General features: G+C 38.2%; 1 protein-coding gene across 1 annotated transcript in view; it reads left to right on the top strand.

The window, feature by feature from the left end:
- Nucleotides 1–16761, top strand: part of ITGB1 (integrin subunit beta 1) — a 56347-nt gene that overhangs the window by 34764 nt on the left and 4822 nt on the right. Inside the window, exons 7-15 of the mRNA XM_084875924.1 lie at nt 2937–3092; nt 4505–4600; nt 4744–4833; nt 8667–8807; nt 8983–9182; nt 10950–11188; nt 11412–11634; nt 12271–12503; nt 14567–14733. Of these exons, the coding sequence (XP_084732050.1) occupies nt 2937–3092; nt 4505–4600; nt 4744–4833; nt 8667–8807; nt 8983–9182; nt 10950–11188; nt 11412–11634; nt 12271–12503; nt 14567–14733 (1545 nt within the window). The remainder of the gene's footprint in view (nt 1–2936; nt 3093–4504; nt 4601–4743; nt 4834–8666; nt 8808–8982; nt 9183–10949; nt 11189–11411; nt 11635–12270; nt 12504–14566; nt 14734–16761) is intronic.

Here is a 16761-nt window from a genome sequence, read left to right as displayed (position 1 = left end):
GTAACACTATAGTAGAGTGATTAAAAGAGCAGTCTTTAGACTATTAGAGCATAACTTCAAATTTTTCCATCACCACTTATCTCAGGCAATTTACTTAGCCATTCTAGCGGGTTATTTCCTTTTCCTTAAGAAGGGATAATAATAGATTAAGAAGGGATAATAATAATTCATTAGGCATATTATGAATTTTAAATATAGTAATCCATCTAAAGTGCCACTATGCACTCAGCAGATATTAACTAATATATTATTGTTACTTTTGACTTCTTTCTTGGTAGTTGCCATTTAAAGGTAGCCTGCTTTTAAAGGGAAAGAAAGAGTAATTTAGGTAGTGCGTAGCCTGACACCTCTTTTCTTTCCAGCCATTCATTGTGATCCTGTTAGCAGCTCACTGGTGAGAGAGAGCATTCTCTGGGCTACCTGACTGTGCTTCAGTTTGTGGGATTAAAGCAAGCCATAAAATCCGTGGCCACTATTGTCTTTCTGATTTTTTTGCTAAGAGTAACTGTTCACTCACTCTAGATGCGAAAGAGACATATGTTCCACTGAGTTGCCAGCATTAAAAAACTTAATTTCTGCCTTCAAGGAATTTAATCTTATGAGGACGTAAACAGATGTATTGAGTAAATTTAGACAAACATAATTACAAAATTACTGGGAGAGAAAAGGATTTTATGACTACCTTAAATTCTTTGTTGAATAAGGTGGAGAATAAAATAAACAAACAAGTAAATAGTACTGATGTGTTATAATGATGGAATTAAGCAGGGCAAGTCTTTTGAGAAGATTATTTTTTTCTGTGTTTAAAAATGGAGGGCCTATAAAGGATATATATGCTGTAGAAGATAGAGCAAGGATAGAGGATGGAAGGGAATAAGACAGCATCAGAAAGGTAAAGTAAAGACAAGGCTGAGCCCGACTGGCAGGGCTCAGTAAGTAAGCATCAACCTATGAACCAGCCCAGCTTGCCAGCTCAATCCCCAGTGGGGGAAGGGAGGGGAGTGATGCAGGAGGCAGACAATCAATGTTTCTCTCTCATCATTGATGTATTGATGTTTCTATTTTTTTTTCCTCTTTCCCTTCCTCTCTGAAATGTGTGTGTGTGTGTGTGTCTATTTTTTTAAAACACGGGCAGAGACATTTTTATTTACCTAGCAAATACATGATGTGAAGCATGTACTGTATACTAACCACTGTGTAGCTGCTACAGTGGAGAAGATAAGCAAAACCTGATGTGGTCCCTGCCACACACACAATTAGTTTGTTTACCTCCTAGTGGGAATAAGACATTTATTTTAAAAGATAACAGTTTTTAAAACAGCTAAACCAGGCAAGATAGAGTTTTACAGTGGAATAGAGGAGCTTTATTCAATGGGTTCTCTGTATTTATCACAAGAACTAGTGGCTCAGTGCACAAAATTCATGCACATTAAAAGGGGATTAATTAGAGGAAATATTTTAATATTGCTATTTGCCCTTTCTCTATAATAGCAGTGTCAGAGATAAAAGAAAATTAGTAAAATGTATATGAAAATCTTCCTCCTGTCAGAATCTGGGGCCTGCTGTGGACCCTGCCCACCCTTGGCACCTCAGAATCACACAGGACCCAGCCCCAGCCAGCCCCATCTCCACTGGGCAAGATCGAGACCTGGCTGGCTCCACCCCTGTCAAGCCCTGCAGCCTCAAGTGCTCTGGCACACACTGGGCGAGGGACACAGGCTGAGGTCCCCCAGCCCAGAACCAGTGCGGGGGGGCGCACCTTGAGGTCTCCCGTCAAGCCCTGCCAGGCTGGGGGCATGGCCTGAGGTTCCCTCATCAAGCCCCGCTGGGCCGGGAGTATGGTCTGAGGTCCCCTGCCAAGCCCTGTCAGGTGGGGGGTGGGGGGGTGCATGGCCTGAAGTCCCCCAACCCAGCGCCAGGGCAGGGCACGCAGCCTCAGATCCCCTGGTCTGGTGCCAGGCGCGAGGCGCAACCTCAGGTCCCCCAGCTTGCAGTCCCCCATCAAGCCCTGCTGAGCAGGGGGCATAGGCTCAGGTCCCTACTGATGGCTCCTTAAGGCTGGTTATGGGGACTCGGCCTCTGCCATACAGCCATCTTGTGTTATGGAAACCCTATCTCTGCTGTGGGTGCCACCATCTTTGTGATTAATAAAGAGGGAATATGCAAATTGACCATCAAACCATCACAAAGATGGTGGCACCCACAGCAGAGATAGGGTTTCCATAACACAAGATGGCTGTATGGCAGAGGCCGAGTCCCCATAACCTGGTGCACAAAATTCATGCATATTAAAAGGGGATTAATTAGAGGAAATATTTTAATATTGCTATTTGCCCTTTCTCTATAATAGAAGTGTCAGAGATGAAAGAAAATTAGTGAAATGTATATGAAAATCTTTCTCCTGTCAGTCTGGGGCATGCCATGGAACCACAGTCAAGTCGCTACCCACCCACATGTGCCTTGAAATTGCACAAGACCCAAACCCGGCTGGCCCCACCTCCATTGGGCCAGATCGAGACCCAGTGTTGGGGTGGGGGGTGTGGCCTAGGGTCATCTGTCAAGCCCTGCTTGGTGTGAGGCACAGCTTCGGATTCCCTGCCTGGCCCAATGCCAGGAAGCCTCAGGTCCTTGCTGATGGCTCCTTAAAGCTCGTTATGGGAACTCAGACTCTGCTGTGGGTGCAGCCATCTTGTGTTATGGGATCCCTGCTTCTGCTGTGAGCGCATCCATCTTGTGTTATGAAATTCCTGCCTCCACTGTGGGTGCAGCCATTTTATGGTGTGACTGTCAATTTGCATATTCCCTCTTTATTAGAATGGTTTTAGCATTGTGCAAAGAGAAGGTAAAGAAAATACAGAATAAGCTTAAAAATACAATGGCAGCATATATGAATTATTGTGAGTAGTATTTTGAATTTTAATCCTTTTCTTTTTAAGTCATTGATTGGCTGGAGAAATGTTACACGGCTGCTGGTATTTTCTACCGATGCTGGGTTTCACTTTGCTGGAGATGGGAAACTTGGTGGCATTGTTTTACCAAATGATGGACAGTGTCACCTGGAAAATGATATGTACACAATGAGCCATTATTATGTAAGTGCTTAATTCCTTACACATTGAGTGGAATCATGTTGATTTTAGTGTTTAATACTAAGAAAAGAGTGGGTGACAGGCTTGTGGGTTTTTCAGAGTGTTAACAGAAGAAACATTCAAACCTGTGGATAATTTTTGTGAATTTTATTTGGGCCAAACTGTCAACAATTGATAGGAAGCAAAGTCTCAACAGATTGAGATTATGCTCTGGAGAATGGCAGTTTTGTACCTTATTTTAAGCATTACAGTCAAAAGAGGAGATTTAAGTAGGTTACATGAAATCCACTGGTGATAGATTAGGAAAGTGGGAGAAAGCAAGCAGGAAACCTCTGGGATTGGATAAAAGGTAAAATGATAGACTCACACTTCTTTTACTTAGGTGGATATAGAATAGTTAATAGTCAACACTTAACGCAATAACATTGAGGGGATTTGTGGTCTCCACAGAGCAGTACCTATTGCTTTGAGGGGTCCAGAAAAAGGAAAATTACTTAGACATTCCAAAGATATGTTATCATAGATGAAAAAAAACAATAGGCTCAGTTAAGGTAAAGATTGACCTTTGTCAGAGAAGATACCGCCTAGGACATGACTGCCCGCCATAAACTGCTTGTAATTAAAAGGCTTTAATTTCAGACATCCTAGGTGATTACGGTACTTTAGGTCTCTGAGTTTGTAAGGCCACCATGTAGGCCTCCCCTAAACTTGTCAGGTTTACTATGTGGCCTCTCTATGTCCATAAGGGTTTGGATTTTGTTATTTGGTAATTATGGGTCCTGACCTAATATGCAGGAAAGCTAGTATTGCTGTTTCTATAGATGTGGCTTTGTGCTTGCTTACTTGCACTTAGAGAAGGGTCTCAGTAGGGTGAAGAGAGCTACTTAGACACATTTACTTCATGCCTGGACAATGGCTGCTTCTCTTTTCACTTGTATGCATCATTTGTTAGCAAATTTGATATTATTTATAAACAAACAATATAGTCTTAATATTCCTTATCTTATTTACATGTGAGTTTTACAAATGGGTACCCTGCTCCTGTTAAAAATAAAGATTGGCCAATTATTTAGTCTGGAAGAAATTTAAACATTGGTGAATCTTGGTCTTTTTCTTAAGTGACAGATAATACAATTCTTAATTACTGGAAATTCCTTAGTTTATTTGTTCTGGCATTTAATATTCATAGATAATATTGCTTTATAAAACCTTTTTATTATGGAAATTTTAATTCATACATAAATAGAAAAGAGTAGAAACACATGACACCATCCACTTCAACACACTGCTTGTGTTATTTCAAGCCGTCTTCTGTGAGTGATCCAGTTATATATGCAATTTGATTTTCAAAAATGACTTAAAAATGTATTGATTGGTTGTAATTACATATTAAATTTTATTATTTAATTTCTTAGGATTATCCTTCCATTGCTCACCTTGTCCAGAAATTAAGTGAAAATAACATTCAGACAATTTTTGCAGTTACTGAAGAATTTCAGCCTGTTTACAAGGTAAATATATATGTGAGATTAAAAGAACATCAAACTTCTAGAACAGGTTATTTAGGCACTGGTATTTAAAATTAAGTATTCAGTACTAACTTATCTATTGAATTGCTATATTTGCATTTTATATGCTTATCTTTTAATTGCAGGAACTGAAAAATTTGATTCCTAAGTCAGCAGTAGGAACATTATCTGCAAATTCCAGCAATGTAATTCAGTTGATCATTGATGCATACAATGTAAGTACATTTTAAATACAGTCTATTTGAACAGTACCCTGTTGAGAGGACTGTGCTTAAAGAAATAAAACTCCCTTCTTACACAATATAGCAAAACCAGAGGACAACATAAAATTCAAATTCTGTATATCTGGAGGAAAATCTCACATTCTCTTAAAAAAGTATTGCCCTATATAATAAAGAGGTAATATGCAAGTTGACCATCACTCCAACACGCAAGATGGCCACCCCCATGTAAACATCATAAGATGGTCACCACAAGATGGCTGGGAGGGTAGGGCAGTTGGGGCCAATCAGGCCTGCAGGGGAGGGCAGTTGGAGGCAACCAGGTTGGCAAGGGAGGACAGTTAGGGGCAACTAGGCTGGCAAGGGAAGTCAGTTAGGGGTGACCAGGACAGTAATGGAGGGCATTTGAGGGCGACCAGCTTGCAGAAAAGGGCAGTTAGGGGTGACCAGGCCAGCAGGGGGTACAGTTTAGGGCCATCGGGCTGGCAGGGGAGCAGTTAGGCGTCGATCAGGCTGGCAGCAGTGTGGTTAGAGGAGTGATCAGGCTGGCAGGCAGAAGCCATTAGGGGCAATCAGGAAGGTAGGCAGGTGAGTGGTTAGGAGCCAGCAGTCCTGGATTGTAGAAAGGATGTCGGATTGCCCATTTAGGTCTGATCCCACTGGACATTCCTTGAGGAGCCCCAGATTGGAGAGGGTGCAGGCTGGGCTGGGAAACCAGCCCACTCCCCCTGCACCCCATGAGCAAATTTTGTTCACCGGGCCTCCAAATCCTTTCTAATAAAGAAGTAATATGCAAATTGACCATCACTTCAATACACAAGATGGCTGGCAGTTGTGGGCAATCAGGTCAGCAGGGGTGGGCAGTTGGGGGTGATCAGGCCTGCAGGGGAGGACAGTTAGGGGTGACCAGACTGGCAGGGGAGGGCATTTTGGGGAAACCAGGTCTGTAGGCAAGGGCAGTTGGGGGAGCCTGGACTGGCAGGGGTGGGCAGTTAAGGGCGACCAGGACAGCAGGGAAGGGAAGTTAAGGGCGATCAGGCAGGCAAGGGAGGGCAGTTGGGGGCTACTGGGCTGGCAGGGGTGGACTGTTGGGGCTTACCGGGCCAGCGGGGGAGGGCAGTTGGTAGCAATCGGGCCAGCAGGGGAACAGTTAGGGGAACAGTTAGGCATCGATCAGGCTGGCAGGGGAGTAGTTAGGGGATGATCAGGCTGGCAGGCAGAAGCAGTTAGGGGCAATCAGGCAGGTGAGCCAGTTGGGAGCCAGCAGTCCTGGATTGTGAGAGGCATATCCGACTGCTGGTTTAGGCCCAGATTGTAGAGGGTGCAGGCTAGGCTAAGGGACACCCTCTCCCCTCTAGTGCATGAATTTTGTACACTAGGCTTCTAGTCCTATATAATAAAAGGCTAATATCCAAAATAGACTGAATGGCGTAACAACCAGTTGCTATGATGCACACTGACTACCTGCGGGCAGACACTCAATGCAAGAGCTGCCCCTAGTGGTCAATGTGTTTCCACAGGGAGAGCGCAGTACAGCCGGAAGCCTGTCTCAGGGACATCCTCCAAGGGCCCCTAGACTGTGAGAGGATGCAGGCTGGCCTGAGGGACCCTTCCCCCACTCCCCAGTATATACTTGTCATGCACTGAGCCTCTAGTTATTTATATAGTCTAAACCAGGGGTCTTCAAACTACGGCCCGCGGGCCACATGCGGCCCGCAGAGGAGTCTGATCCGGCCCGCCAGGTTTTTTGGGCAGTGAGCGCAGCCGAGGTGTTACATTAGGAATTAGTAGTTCATATAGTCCTGCCCTCCAGCTCTCTGAGGGACCGTGATCTGGCCCCCACTTTAAAAAGTTTGAGGACCCCTGGTCTAAACAAAGCAAAAATATGATGAAGGCATGTGGTGAAAATGTCTTAAGTATTCATTTGAAGTCATTAAGTTAATAGTCTTATTGGAAAGCAAATGGGAAATATAACTCACATTTAGATTTATAGGATTGCCTCAGTCTTCTTTTTCCTTCCCAAGAATCCTTTATAGGTTTACCTATTTTGATGCATTGTATTTTTGCCAATTTTTTTCTTGCCATATATTTAAGCAATATAGTTTTCTATTCTCAAGATGTGCATGTACTATAAAATATATGTAAAAACTTAAATATATATGACAACTATTTTAAAGGATTTATAAGATTTTTCCCCCCACACACGGGAGGAAGTTATATTGAAATTAAAAAGGAATTCTTTGCTTTGTCTATAGCTTAATCAGAGTACCTTTAGTGATACTCATTAAGTATTGGTTACAAATGCCTTCAGATTACTTAAAGTGATTAATAATCAATACTTAATGATCATTTAAGTAATCTGAAGGTATTTGTAACATTACTGTAACCACTGTGTGCTATATACATTATCTCCTTTCCTTGACAAGTTGAATTTTAGGTATTTTTAAAATATATATTTTTAGTTCATGTCAGGGGTTCCGAAAATGTTTTAGGATGACCTACTCAAAAAGAGAGGTTTTTACAAACATTTTCAAGATTCTAGTGGTTTCATGTCTATAGTTCACCTTAATAGCATAAATTCCCATCCTTGCAGGACTGTGTACAAGCTATACCTTGTTGCTGCAATCTTTTGCATTTGTCCTAAGCATTCTCACATTCTAAAAAATCACTGGTTTGAATCCTTCTTACTTTAGAGCTAGTATTGGTGTTTTTTGTTTGTTGTAGTTCTTTTGTGTTTTTGTGTGTGCATTTGTGGTTGTTTTTTTTTGTGTGTTTTTTTCCAGAGCTACCATCATTTCTAAGGAAATTTATTCTCACATGTAGTAGATTGTTTACCTTAGTCCCATGTTAGATGAAATCATAGGGTCATATTGGCAATGGGGAAAGAAAATTTTGGTTCTGAGTTCTTAGGAGTCCTCATAATTAATACCGTGTTTCCCCGAAAATAAGACATCCTCCAAAAATAAGACCTAGCGCATGGAAAAATAAGACATCCCCTGAAAATAAGATCTAGCGCATCTTTGGGAACAAAAATTAATATAAGACACTGTCTTATTTTCGGGGAAACAGGGTATCAGGCTTCTGTGCTATATGATTATTAACATTTTAGTTATTAAAGCACAAATACTCTTACTTTTCAGTCATATGCATTATTTTGAAGAATTGGTTCTTATTAATTAGATTTTATTTCTCTAGGTTCTGTGTTTTCTAGGCACCCAGGATTTGGCTTCAAACATTTTATTTAAATGCCTAGAGACCCGGTGCAAAGATTCATGCACCAGTGGGGGTCCCTCAGACTTACCTGTGGGATTGGGCCGAAATTGGCTCTCCAACATCTACGGAGTGGTCCCAGATTGCAAGGGGGCACAGGCCAGGCCAAGGGATTTCTCCTCCCCCCCCCCCCCCCCAGGCACGATAAAGGCTGAGGAGGGAGGTAGGAGGTTGGCGAGCTTGGGAGGGACCATGAGTGGGCTCTAGGCGTGTCTGGCCCATCTTGCTCAGACCGATCAGCGATCAGCAGGACCCAGCAACAAGTTAACCTGCCAGTTGGAGTATCTTCCCCGTGATGGTCAGTACACGTATGAGCGACTGGTCAACCAGTCAACTGTCCCTTGTTGGTCAGTGCACATCATAATGAGTGGTTGAGCAGCCTTAGCATATCAATAGTGTATTAGGGTTTGATTGATCGAATGGATGACCGGACACTTAGCATATTAGGCTTTTATTATATAGGATACTGTTTTCTTAATGGACCCATTGGTCTTATGCATTCAACTTATAGTAGCATTTTGTTTGCCTTTCCTATGTGTAATTAGTCTTTGCTTTAGTCCCTTTCCTCAGAAGTAATATTGGAAAACAGCAAATTGCCAGAAGGAGTAACAATAAGTTATAAATCTTACTGCAAAAATGGGGTGAATGGAACAGGGGAAAATGGAAGAAAATGCTCCAATATTTCCATTGGAGATGAGGTAGGTTGTATAAACATTTTCTGAAGAAAAGGAAAAAAAATATTGTTGTTTTATATAAGCAATCAAGTTTATAATTTGAGAATAAAAGAAATGGAGAGCTCTTTAAAATATTTTTAGTAGATTCAAATTGCTTAGTTGTTAACTTAAAACTTAATCTTGTTTTTTTTCCTTTAAGGTTCAATTTGAAATTAGTATAACTTCAAATAAATGTCCAAATAAGAATTCTGAAACCATTAAAATTAAACCTCTGGGATTCACTGAAGAAGTAGAGATTATTCTTCAGTTCATCTGTGAGTGTGACTGCCAAAGTGAAGGCATTCCTAGCAGTCCAAAGTGTCACGAAGGGAATGGAACATTTGAGTGTGGAGCTTGCAGGTAAGCTGCAAGTGATTGGAGAAGTGTTGATTGTGTTGGAAACATATAGACAAGCTATGTTTTGGGACAACCAGAAAAAAAAATCTCTCTATATGGAACAAATAAATGTTTTGTTTTAATTACTGTTGCTTATCACAAGATTAGTTTTATGATCTTGTGTATACTATTTATAGAAAGTTCTTCCTTGTCTTTTTTCTTAAGACTACTCTTTAAAATAAAAGCTTTTATAGCCATCCAAGGTATATTTAAAACAAACTGTTAAGGTAGCATTTGGATTTCCTCTCCTATAATAGCAATCTGAGTTTTCTAGAGCTAAATAAGCTTATATAAATATGTTTATAAAGATGTTTTGGAAAAATATACCAAAGTTATAATGGTGATTTTATCTGGGAAATGGAATTAGGAAGCAGTAAAGGATATTCACATATGAACGACATAGTATACTTCTGTATTGTTGGAATAATTTTTTTAAAATGAATACATTTGGCCCTAGTTGGTTTGGTACAGTGGATAGAGCATCAGCCTATGGACTGAAGGGTCCCAGGTTTGATTCTTATCAAAGGCATATACTACCTAAGTTGCAGGCTCAATCCCCGGCCCTGGTCAGGGCACATGCATCAAACCATCATTGTGTATAAAAAAAAAATAAGTAAATGAAAGGTTACAGTTTGCAAAATTAAAGAGAAAACAGTATTTCAGAACTTAGAATCAGTCGAAACCGGTTTGGCTCAGTGGATAGAGTGTTGGTCTGCGGACTGAAGGGTTCCTGATTCGATTCCGATCAAGGGCATGTACCTTCGTTGCGGGCACATCCCCAGTAGGGGGTGTACAGGAGGCAGCTGGTCGATGTTTCTCTCTCATCAATGTTTCTAGCTCTCTATCTCTCTCTCTTCCTCGATGTAAAAAATCAATAAAATATATATTTTTTAAAAAGAATCAAATTAACTCTAATCATATTTTAAAATTTATTTTTACACTCAGGTTACTTTTTAATTAAAAGTTAAAATTAAAATACTCTAAAAAAGTCATAGGAGGAAGGGAGAGTATTTTCATTAAAGTCAGCTCCAAATGGGCTCATAAGGGTTTTAATCATGAGGGGGGAAAAATAAATTTATTTAATCATCAGTTATTAACTCAATTTTAAATAGCAATTAAAATGTTAAATTTTTTATTTTTCATGTACATATCGTGAGACATATAGACCTATTTTTAGTAAAATAATTCTTTAACTAAAAAAATTACCTTGAAAATGTTTTCCCTTCCTTCCCTTTATATTTACTAGATACAGAATTAGTGTATTTAGTGTCTGTAAGCATTAGGTGTTTTAAAAATATACAGTGTGTCCAAAAAGTCTGGACCCATAGGATATATTTATTTTTAAACAGTATGTTCAAGTGATAAGCTCAGTGTTTTTCTTCAATTTCCATATACTTTTATAGTGTATTTATTGTACTTTTTTAGATTAACAGTTTGAAAATATATCCTTTAAAAATAAATTTATCCTGTTCCTAAATGTTTTATTCACCTGTTTATTGCTAGATTATATTTTCATCTTAGTTAAAATGGTTACTCTCTTGAAGAAAGGGTTTTTCCTAGACCCTGCATCTGAACTTGAATGGCTGGTATGTGTGCATATGTAATATAATATAATATAATTATAACTTAAAGATGTTGTTCATAGTCTTATTTCCTCTCCCATTGTTTCTCACAGCTTAACTTGTTTTGTTATTTGTTTTACGTAATTAAAATTTTGGACTCTTTCTTTAGGTGCAATGAGGGACGTGTTGGCAGACATTGTGAATGTAGCACAGATGAAGTTAACAGTGAAGATATGGATGCCTATTGCAGGAAAGAAAACAGTTCAGAAATCTGTAGTAACAATGGAGAGTGTGTCTGTGGACAATGTGTTTGTAGGAAGAGGGATAATACAAACGAAATTTATTCTGGCAAATTCTGCGAGTGTGATAATTTCAACTGTGATAGATCCAATGGCTTAATTTGTGGAGGTGAGAAAGGGGTTATGAAAAATGGTTATAAAATGTGATCACCATCTAATATAATAAAAAAGTTCAAGTATGCTTGGTGAATAAATAAAAAAGGACAGCATTGAGAATCAGTTCATCTTTTACATAAACTTTCTTGGGCATTATTGCTTATTTTTGCTTTTAAATCAATTCTCTGATTTTTATGTTTTACCATTGTTAAGAGAAATTATATTTTTAATTTCAGGAAATGGTGTTTGCAAGTGTCGTGTATGTGAATGCAATCCTAACTACACGGGCAGTGCATGTGACTGCTCTCTGGACACAACTTCATGCATGGCCACAAACGGACAGATCTGCAATGGCCGGGGCGTGTGTGAGTGCGGTGCCTGTAAATGCACGGACCCCAAGTTTCAAGGGCCAACTTGTGAGATGTGTCAGACCTGCCTTGGTGTCTGTGCTGAGCATAAGTAAGTATTCCTGATTACTTGAAATAGTTGATATTTACTGTTTGTTACACTATTACTCCAAAATCCAGAACAGTACCTATAGTAACTTACACTGTAAATAAAGTTTCTGCCACACAGAAGCCTGCCTTTAAATCTTAAATATTCTTTCTCAATTGCTAGTGTTCGTCACATGATGTTGAAATGTGTCATCTAAGGGTGGTACTGTTAATTTGCTGAATTTGCTATATAATCAAATCTATGTGGTGACTGTTGATGAATTAGCAATACCAGTTGCTTAATTAGCATCTTTTGACTTAGCATAATTGAAGGTTTTGCCCTTGAAGAACTGTTATTGTATCAACAACACATAGTTTAAGTTCCTTTGGTTTTATGTTATATACTTAATATCTGATAGGGCTAGTTTTATTTTACTATTTTATTTCTTTTTTGGGATTTTACTTTGAACTGTAATTATAGTTTCACTTGGGAAATTATATTTAGTTGCTCATTGAGAAATGTCATATGCCTCTTAATTTATTCAAATCTTTCATAGCTCTTAGTTTAATTTGGTCAGATTTTGAGTCTAGCTCACAAAATAATCTTTAAGCAAATATTTTAAATAATAAAGGTTAAATGTAACAATTTGTGTTTTGACAGAGAATGTGTTCAGTGCAGAGCCTTCAATAAAGGAGAAAAGAAAGACACATGTGCACAGGAATGTTCCCATTTTAACATTACCAAGGTTGAAAGTCGGGACAAATTGCCCCAGCCAGGCCAGGTGGATCCCCTGTCCCACTGTAAGGAGAAGGATGTTGACGATTGCTGGTTCTATTTCACATATTCAGTGAATGGGAACAATGAGGCCATCGTACACGTTGTAGAGACTCCAGGTAGAAATCTGATCATTTCAAAATTCATTTTGTTTCCTTTTATGTCTTGTTTTTACTACGTAGGCTTATTGGCAATCTCTCTAAAATCCAGGAATGGCTTCTACCTTTATTATTTTAGTTTATGTTGTGACATTTTTTTATCTCAAAGTTTAAAAGAGTATTAACTATATAAGAAATGAGGAAAAGAGAAGGCAAGTTTTAAGTTTTATGAGTGAAGAGTTTGAAGATTAAGTGCAATAATCCATATTGGTGCAATGCTCATCACTTAGGGCATTTAGTAGGTATTCAGTAAGCGTTATCTCGTTATTGATGATATCTAACTTTGAACTTGAAATAGTTAGGGACACTGAAAAAGATAATTTGTTAAGGGATATTATAAAGTATGAGTTTGTTCAGTTTCTCAGAAGATAAAGTATTTTTTGGTATTTCTATACACAAAAAATATCTTTGGTTTTTTTGTGGGAATGTAAGTTTTCATTTCTCTTGGATAAGTATTAGAAATGGATTTGGGAGATATATGTTATGTATATGTTTATAAGGAAGACCCAAACTGGTTTTAAAAGCCTGTACTATCTTGACTTTTCATATTTGTGTTTTATAGTAGTGTCTCCCAGTCTTTCCCTCTTGTCTTCTCATTTTGTTTAACAGGTTTGTTTTGTTTGTTTTTTAAACAGAAGCTTTACTTTTAATTGAACTATAGTTTACCAAGTTTTTCTTTTATATATCTTGCTTTTGTTATTTAATCTGAGAACTTAAGTTCATAAGGACTTTTCTCCTGTGTTTTCTTCTAGAAGTTTTATAGCTTTGCTTTTTTGTTTTGGTCTATACCCCTTTTTTTAGTTAATCTTAGTTTATGGAGTGAGGTTTCAGTTTTTTTGCATATGAATCTCCAGTAGTTCTAGCACCATTTGTAGAAAAGACTAACCTTTCTTAACCTTTGTTAAAAATGAGATAACTTTAGGTGTGTGGGCTTATTTCTGACTATATTTCAGTAATCGATGCAACTGTCTTTTAGCTAATATTATACTGTCTCAATTATTGTCACTTTATACTACTCTTGAAGTCTGGTATTGTGAGTTGTCCAACTTCGTTCTTTTCCAAAAGTGAATGTAGATTATCCCAAAGAATCTATAAAATAGGCTCTAGAATTAACAAGTGTTTTTGTAATATTTTCCTAGTTCTCTGCCTTTTTTGTAAATTTTAGAGCCTATATAATAAAAGGCTAATATGCAAATTGTCCCCTCTACTGGGAGTTCAACCAGGAGTTTGACGCAGGGACCAGTCAGCCACCTGAGGCCCCTCCTCCTGGCTGGCCCTGCCTCTATCAACTTCCACCCCGGCCTGCTGAGCAGGATCAGCTCCAGTCTGTGTGGGCCGGTCAGACCCTGCCTGTCCACCAATTCATGCACTGGGTCTGTAGTCCTATATAATAAAAGGCTAATATGCAAAGAGACCTGTGCTCCTGTAGGGGAAGCATTGCTCAGCCAGAAGCTGGGCTCATGACTGGTGAGTTCAATGGCACCTCCATGGCAGCGCTAAGCTGTCATATATCCCATGAGGGCTCCCTCTCTTCCCCTGAGTGTATGAATTTCATGCACTGGGCCTCTAGTATCTATATAAGTACTGCCAGAATTTTGATTGGGGTTGCTTTGATCAAGTTAGAGGAAAATTGGTATTTTAACAGTGTTGTGTCTTCTTATCCATGAACATAGATTAATTTCTTTCACCAGTGTTTATTAATGATTAGCAAATGCAAAGTTGCATATATTTTGTTGGATTTATGACTTTTAAGATATTGAGAGGATACTGTTCTAAAATTCAATTTCTATTATGTAAAAATAAATTTCTATATAACACACAGATATACATAATGATTTGTTGTTTATTAATCATGTAATCTGGGGCCTTGGCAACTCCTTAGTTCTAGAGTCTTTTTTTTTTTTTATAGATTCTTGTAATAATCTGCATCTTTTTATATGTGACTGCCCTGTTCTTTGTAGTTTCGGCTTTATTCTGCACACATTAATCCCTCGTATACTCAGTCTTTTCTTCATATTTTATAGAGTGTCCCACTGGTCCAGACATCATCCCAATTGTAGCTGGTGTGGTTGCTGGAATTGTTCTGATTGGTCTTGCATTGCTGCTGATTTGGAAACTTTTAATGATAATTCACGACAGAAGGGAATTTGCCAAATTTGAAAAGGAAAAGATGAATGCCAAATGGGACACGGTAAGTTGCAGTGATAAAGTAAGGTCAGTGATAAAGTAAGAGTAATACTTCTGAGACTTGTTAATTAAATCTAAAACTGATTATTAAAGCCCTCACTAAGTGTTTTATTCCTCTGTAAGTTCATTATTCAGAGAACTTACATTTAGTGAAGAAGCAAAACATCTTAAATATATTCCATTAAAATAAAATACTGTACGAATGTATCTTCTGGTTACTGTGGTCATTATTTTTACTTCCTTAAAATTTTGGTCTTAAATTTATTCTGCCTTTTTAATCTCATGTAAATTAGAATCTTATACAATGGAAAGATTTTCCTCTCTCCCCCCCTTCCCCTCTCTTTCTCTCTCTCTCTCTTTTTTTTTTTTCAACAAAGAACCTTAAGTAGAAAGCAGCCAGACTCAAGGCTATATACTGTATGATTCTATTTATATGACATTCTGGAAAAGGCAAAACTATAGGGCAGAGAGCAGATCTGGGTTGAAATGGGGGTCATCTTCTTGGGATGACCTTAATTGTGGGTATGTTTATGCATTTGAGAATTAATGAACCTGTACTTTAAAAGAGATAAATTTACCCTAGTGAATTATGACTCAATAAACCTTGCTTTATAAAACCTTTTGAAAGCTGTTAGTGGCTGAAAGTTTGTGCTAGCGTTGGCTTTGAAATTTGAAGTCAGAGGTGGGATGGCCAGATGTTGGCACTTGTGTGTATTTGTCTTTTGGTGAAGGAAGGCTATGACAATTTTCAGTATTTTTAAATTATAAATGGACTTTAGTCATTTGCATTATAGTACAATTTGCTGGGGTTTAAAAAAAATAATTTCAGAAGTATAAAAATAGTAAAGTTAGTAAAATAGTAAAAATTTTCCTTTATAGTATTTAAAAACTACACTTGTCATTTTTTTTTTTTTTTCTGATGAAATCATTAGAAACTATTTCTTTTACTTTAGCAAGAAAATCCGATTTACAAGAGTCCTATTAATAATTTCAAGAATCCAAACTATGGACATAAAGCTGGTCTCTAAGTTGCCGTTCGTATTTTCTTTCATTTTCTGTCTTTGCATGTGAACTTTTATTCTTTTTGATTGCACTGTGTGTCCTTTATCACTATTGCTATTTTTTTTTTTAAAGTCTGGCTTTATTTATATGACTATACTATGGCTTTGTGTGTGTGTGTGTGTATTAATTTAGAGTTAGTATTTAGAAGGGTTTTAAAAAATGGGCTAGAAGCAGCAGCTGTGTTGTGAAAAGAGAATGTGCTTTGTGGTCAGACTGACTAGGGTGAAATCCCAGCTCTTCCACTAAGTAGAATAGCTGTGAGTCCCTCACTTTCTAGTGCTTTGAGTCCCTCACTTTCTAGTGCTTTAGTTTTTCATATTTTTAACAAGGAGTCAGTAATAATGTCTGTTGTGTAATGTTATTGTTTTTAACTGATATGATAGCAGCATGTCAGTTATAACCCTCATTACAGACCAATAGTTTGGAAATGATTATTTATCATATGCATGTTTTAGGTAAAATAGTAAAAAATGAATGTGATATCTCAATTGGAAAATAGAAAAAAATGGATATAACCGGGCATAACATTTTTGGTTCTAGAACTATTTTGAGATTCTTTATTCTTGATTGTAAATTGAAATTCTATTAGTAACCAGAAGACCTTCTATTTATATGTCATATATATATATAATTTTTGAATGAGTCTAATATTTAAATCTAATATTGAACTTTAAAAATAAAAACTAACAAAGACTTGTAAGAGAAAAAATCCTATCACAGTTTTAATTAAAACTTAGATATTTTTATAGTTATAACTAGAGACCCAGAGAATGAAATTCATGCACAGAGGGGGAGGGGGCCTCAGCCCAACCTGCACCTCTCTAATCCAGGACCTTAGGGGATGTCCTACTGACGACTTAGGCCTGCTGTTTGCAGGGCCCACTTGCCCCCTCCCAGATCACTGCAGCGATGGCCAAGCAGGTCTGTTCTCTTAGAACTGGAGGACTTCAGCAGGGCTGAGAGTGAGAGG

Source organism: Pipistrellus hanaki (assembly GCF_964339955.1).
Source record: "Pipistrellus hanaki genome assembly, chromosome: 1".
Lineage (NCBI taxonomy): Eukaryota > Metazoa > Chordata > Mammalia > Chiroptera > Vespertilionidae > Pipistrellus > Pipistrellus hanaki.
The sequence above is the reverse complement of the archived record's forward strand: the minus strand, read 5'-3'. Positions and strand labels throughout refer to the sequence as shown.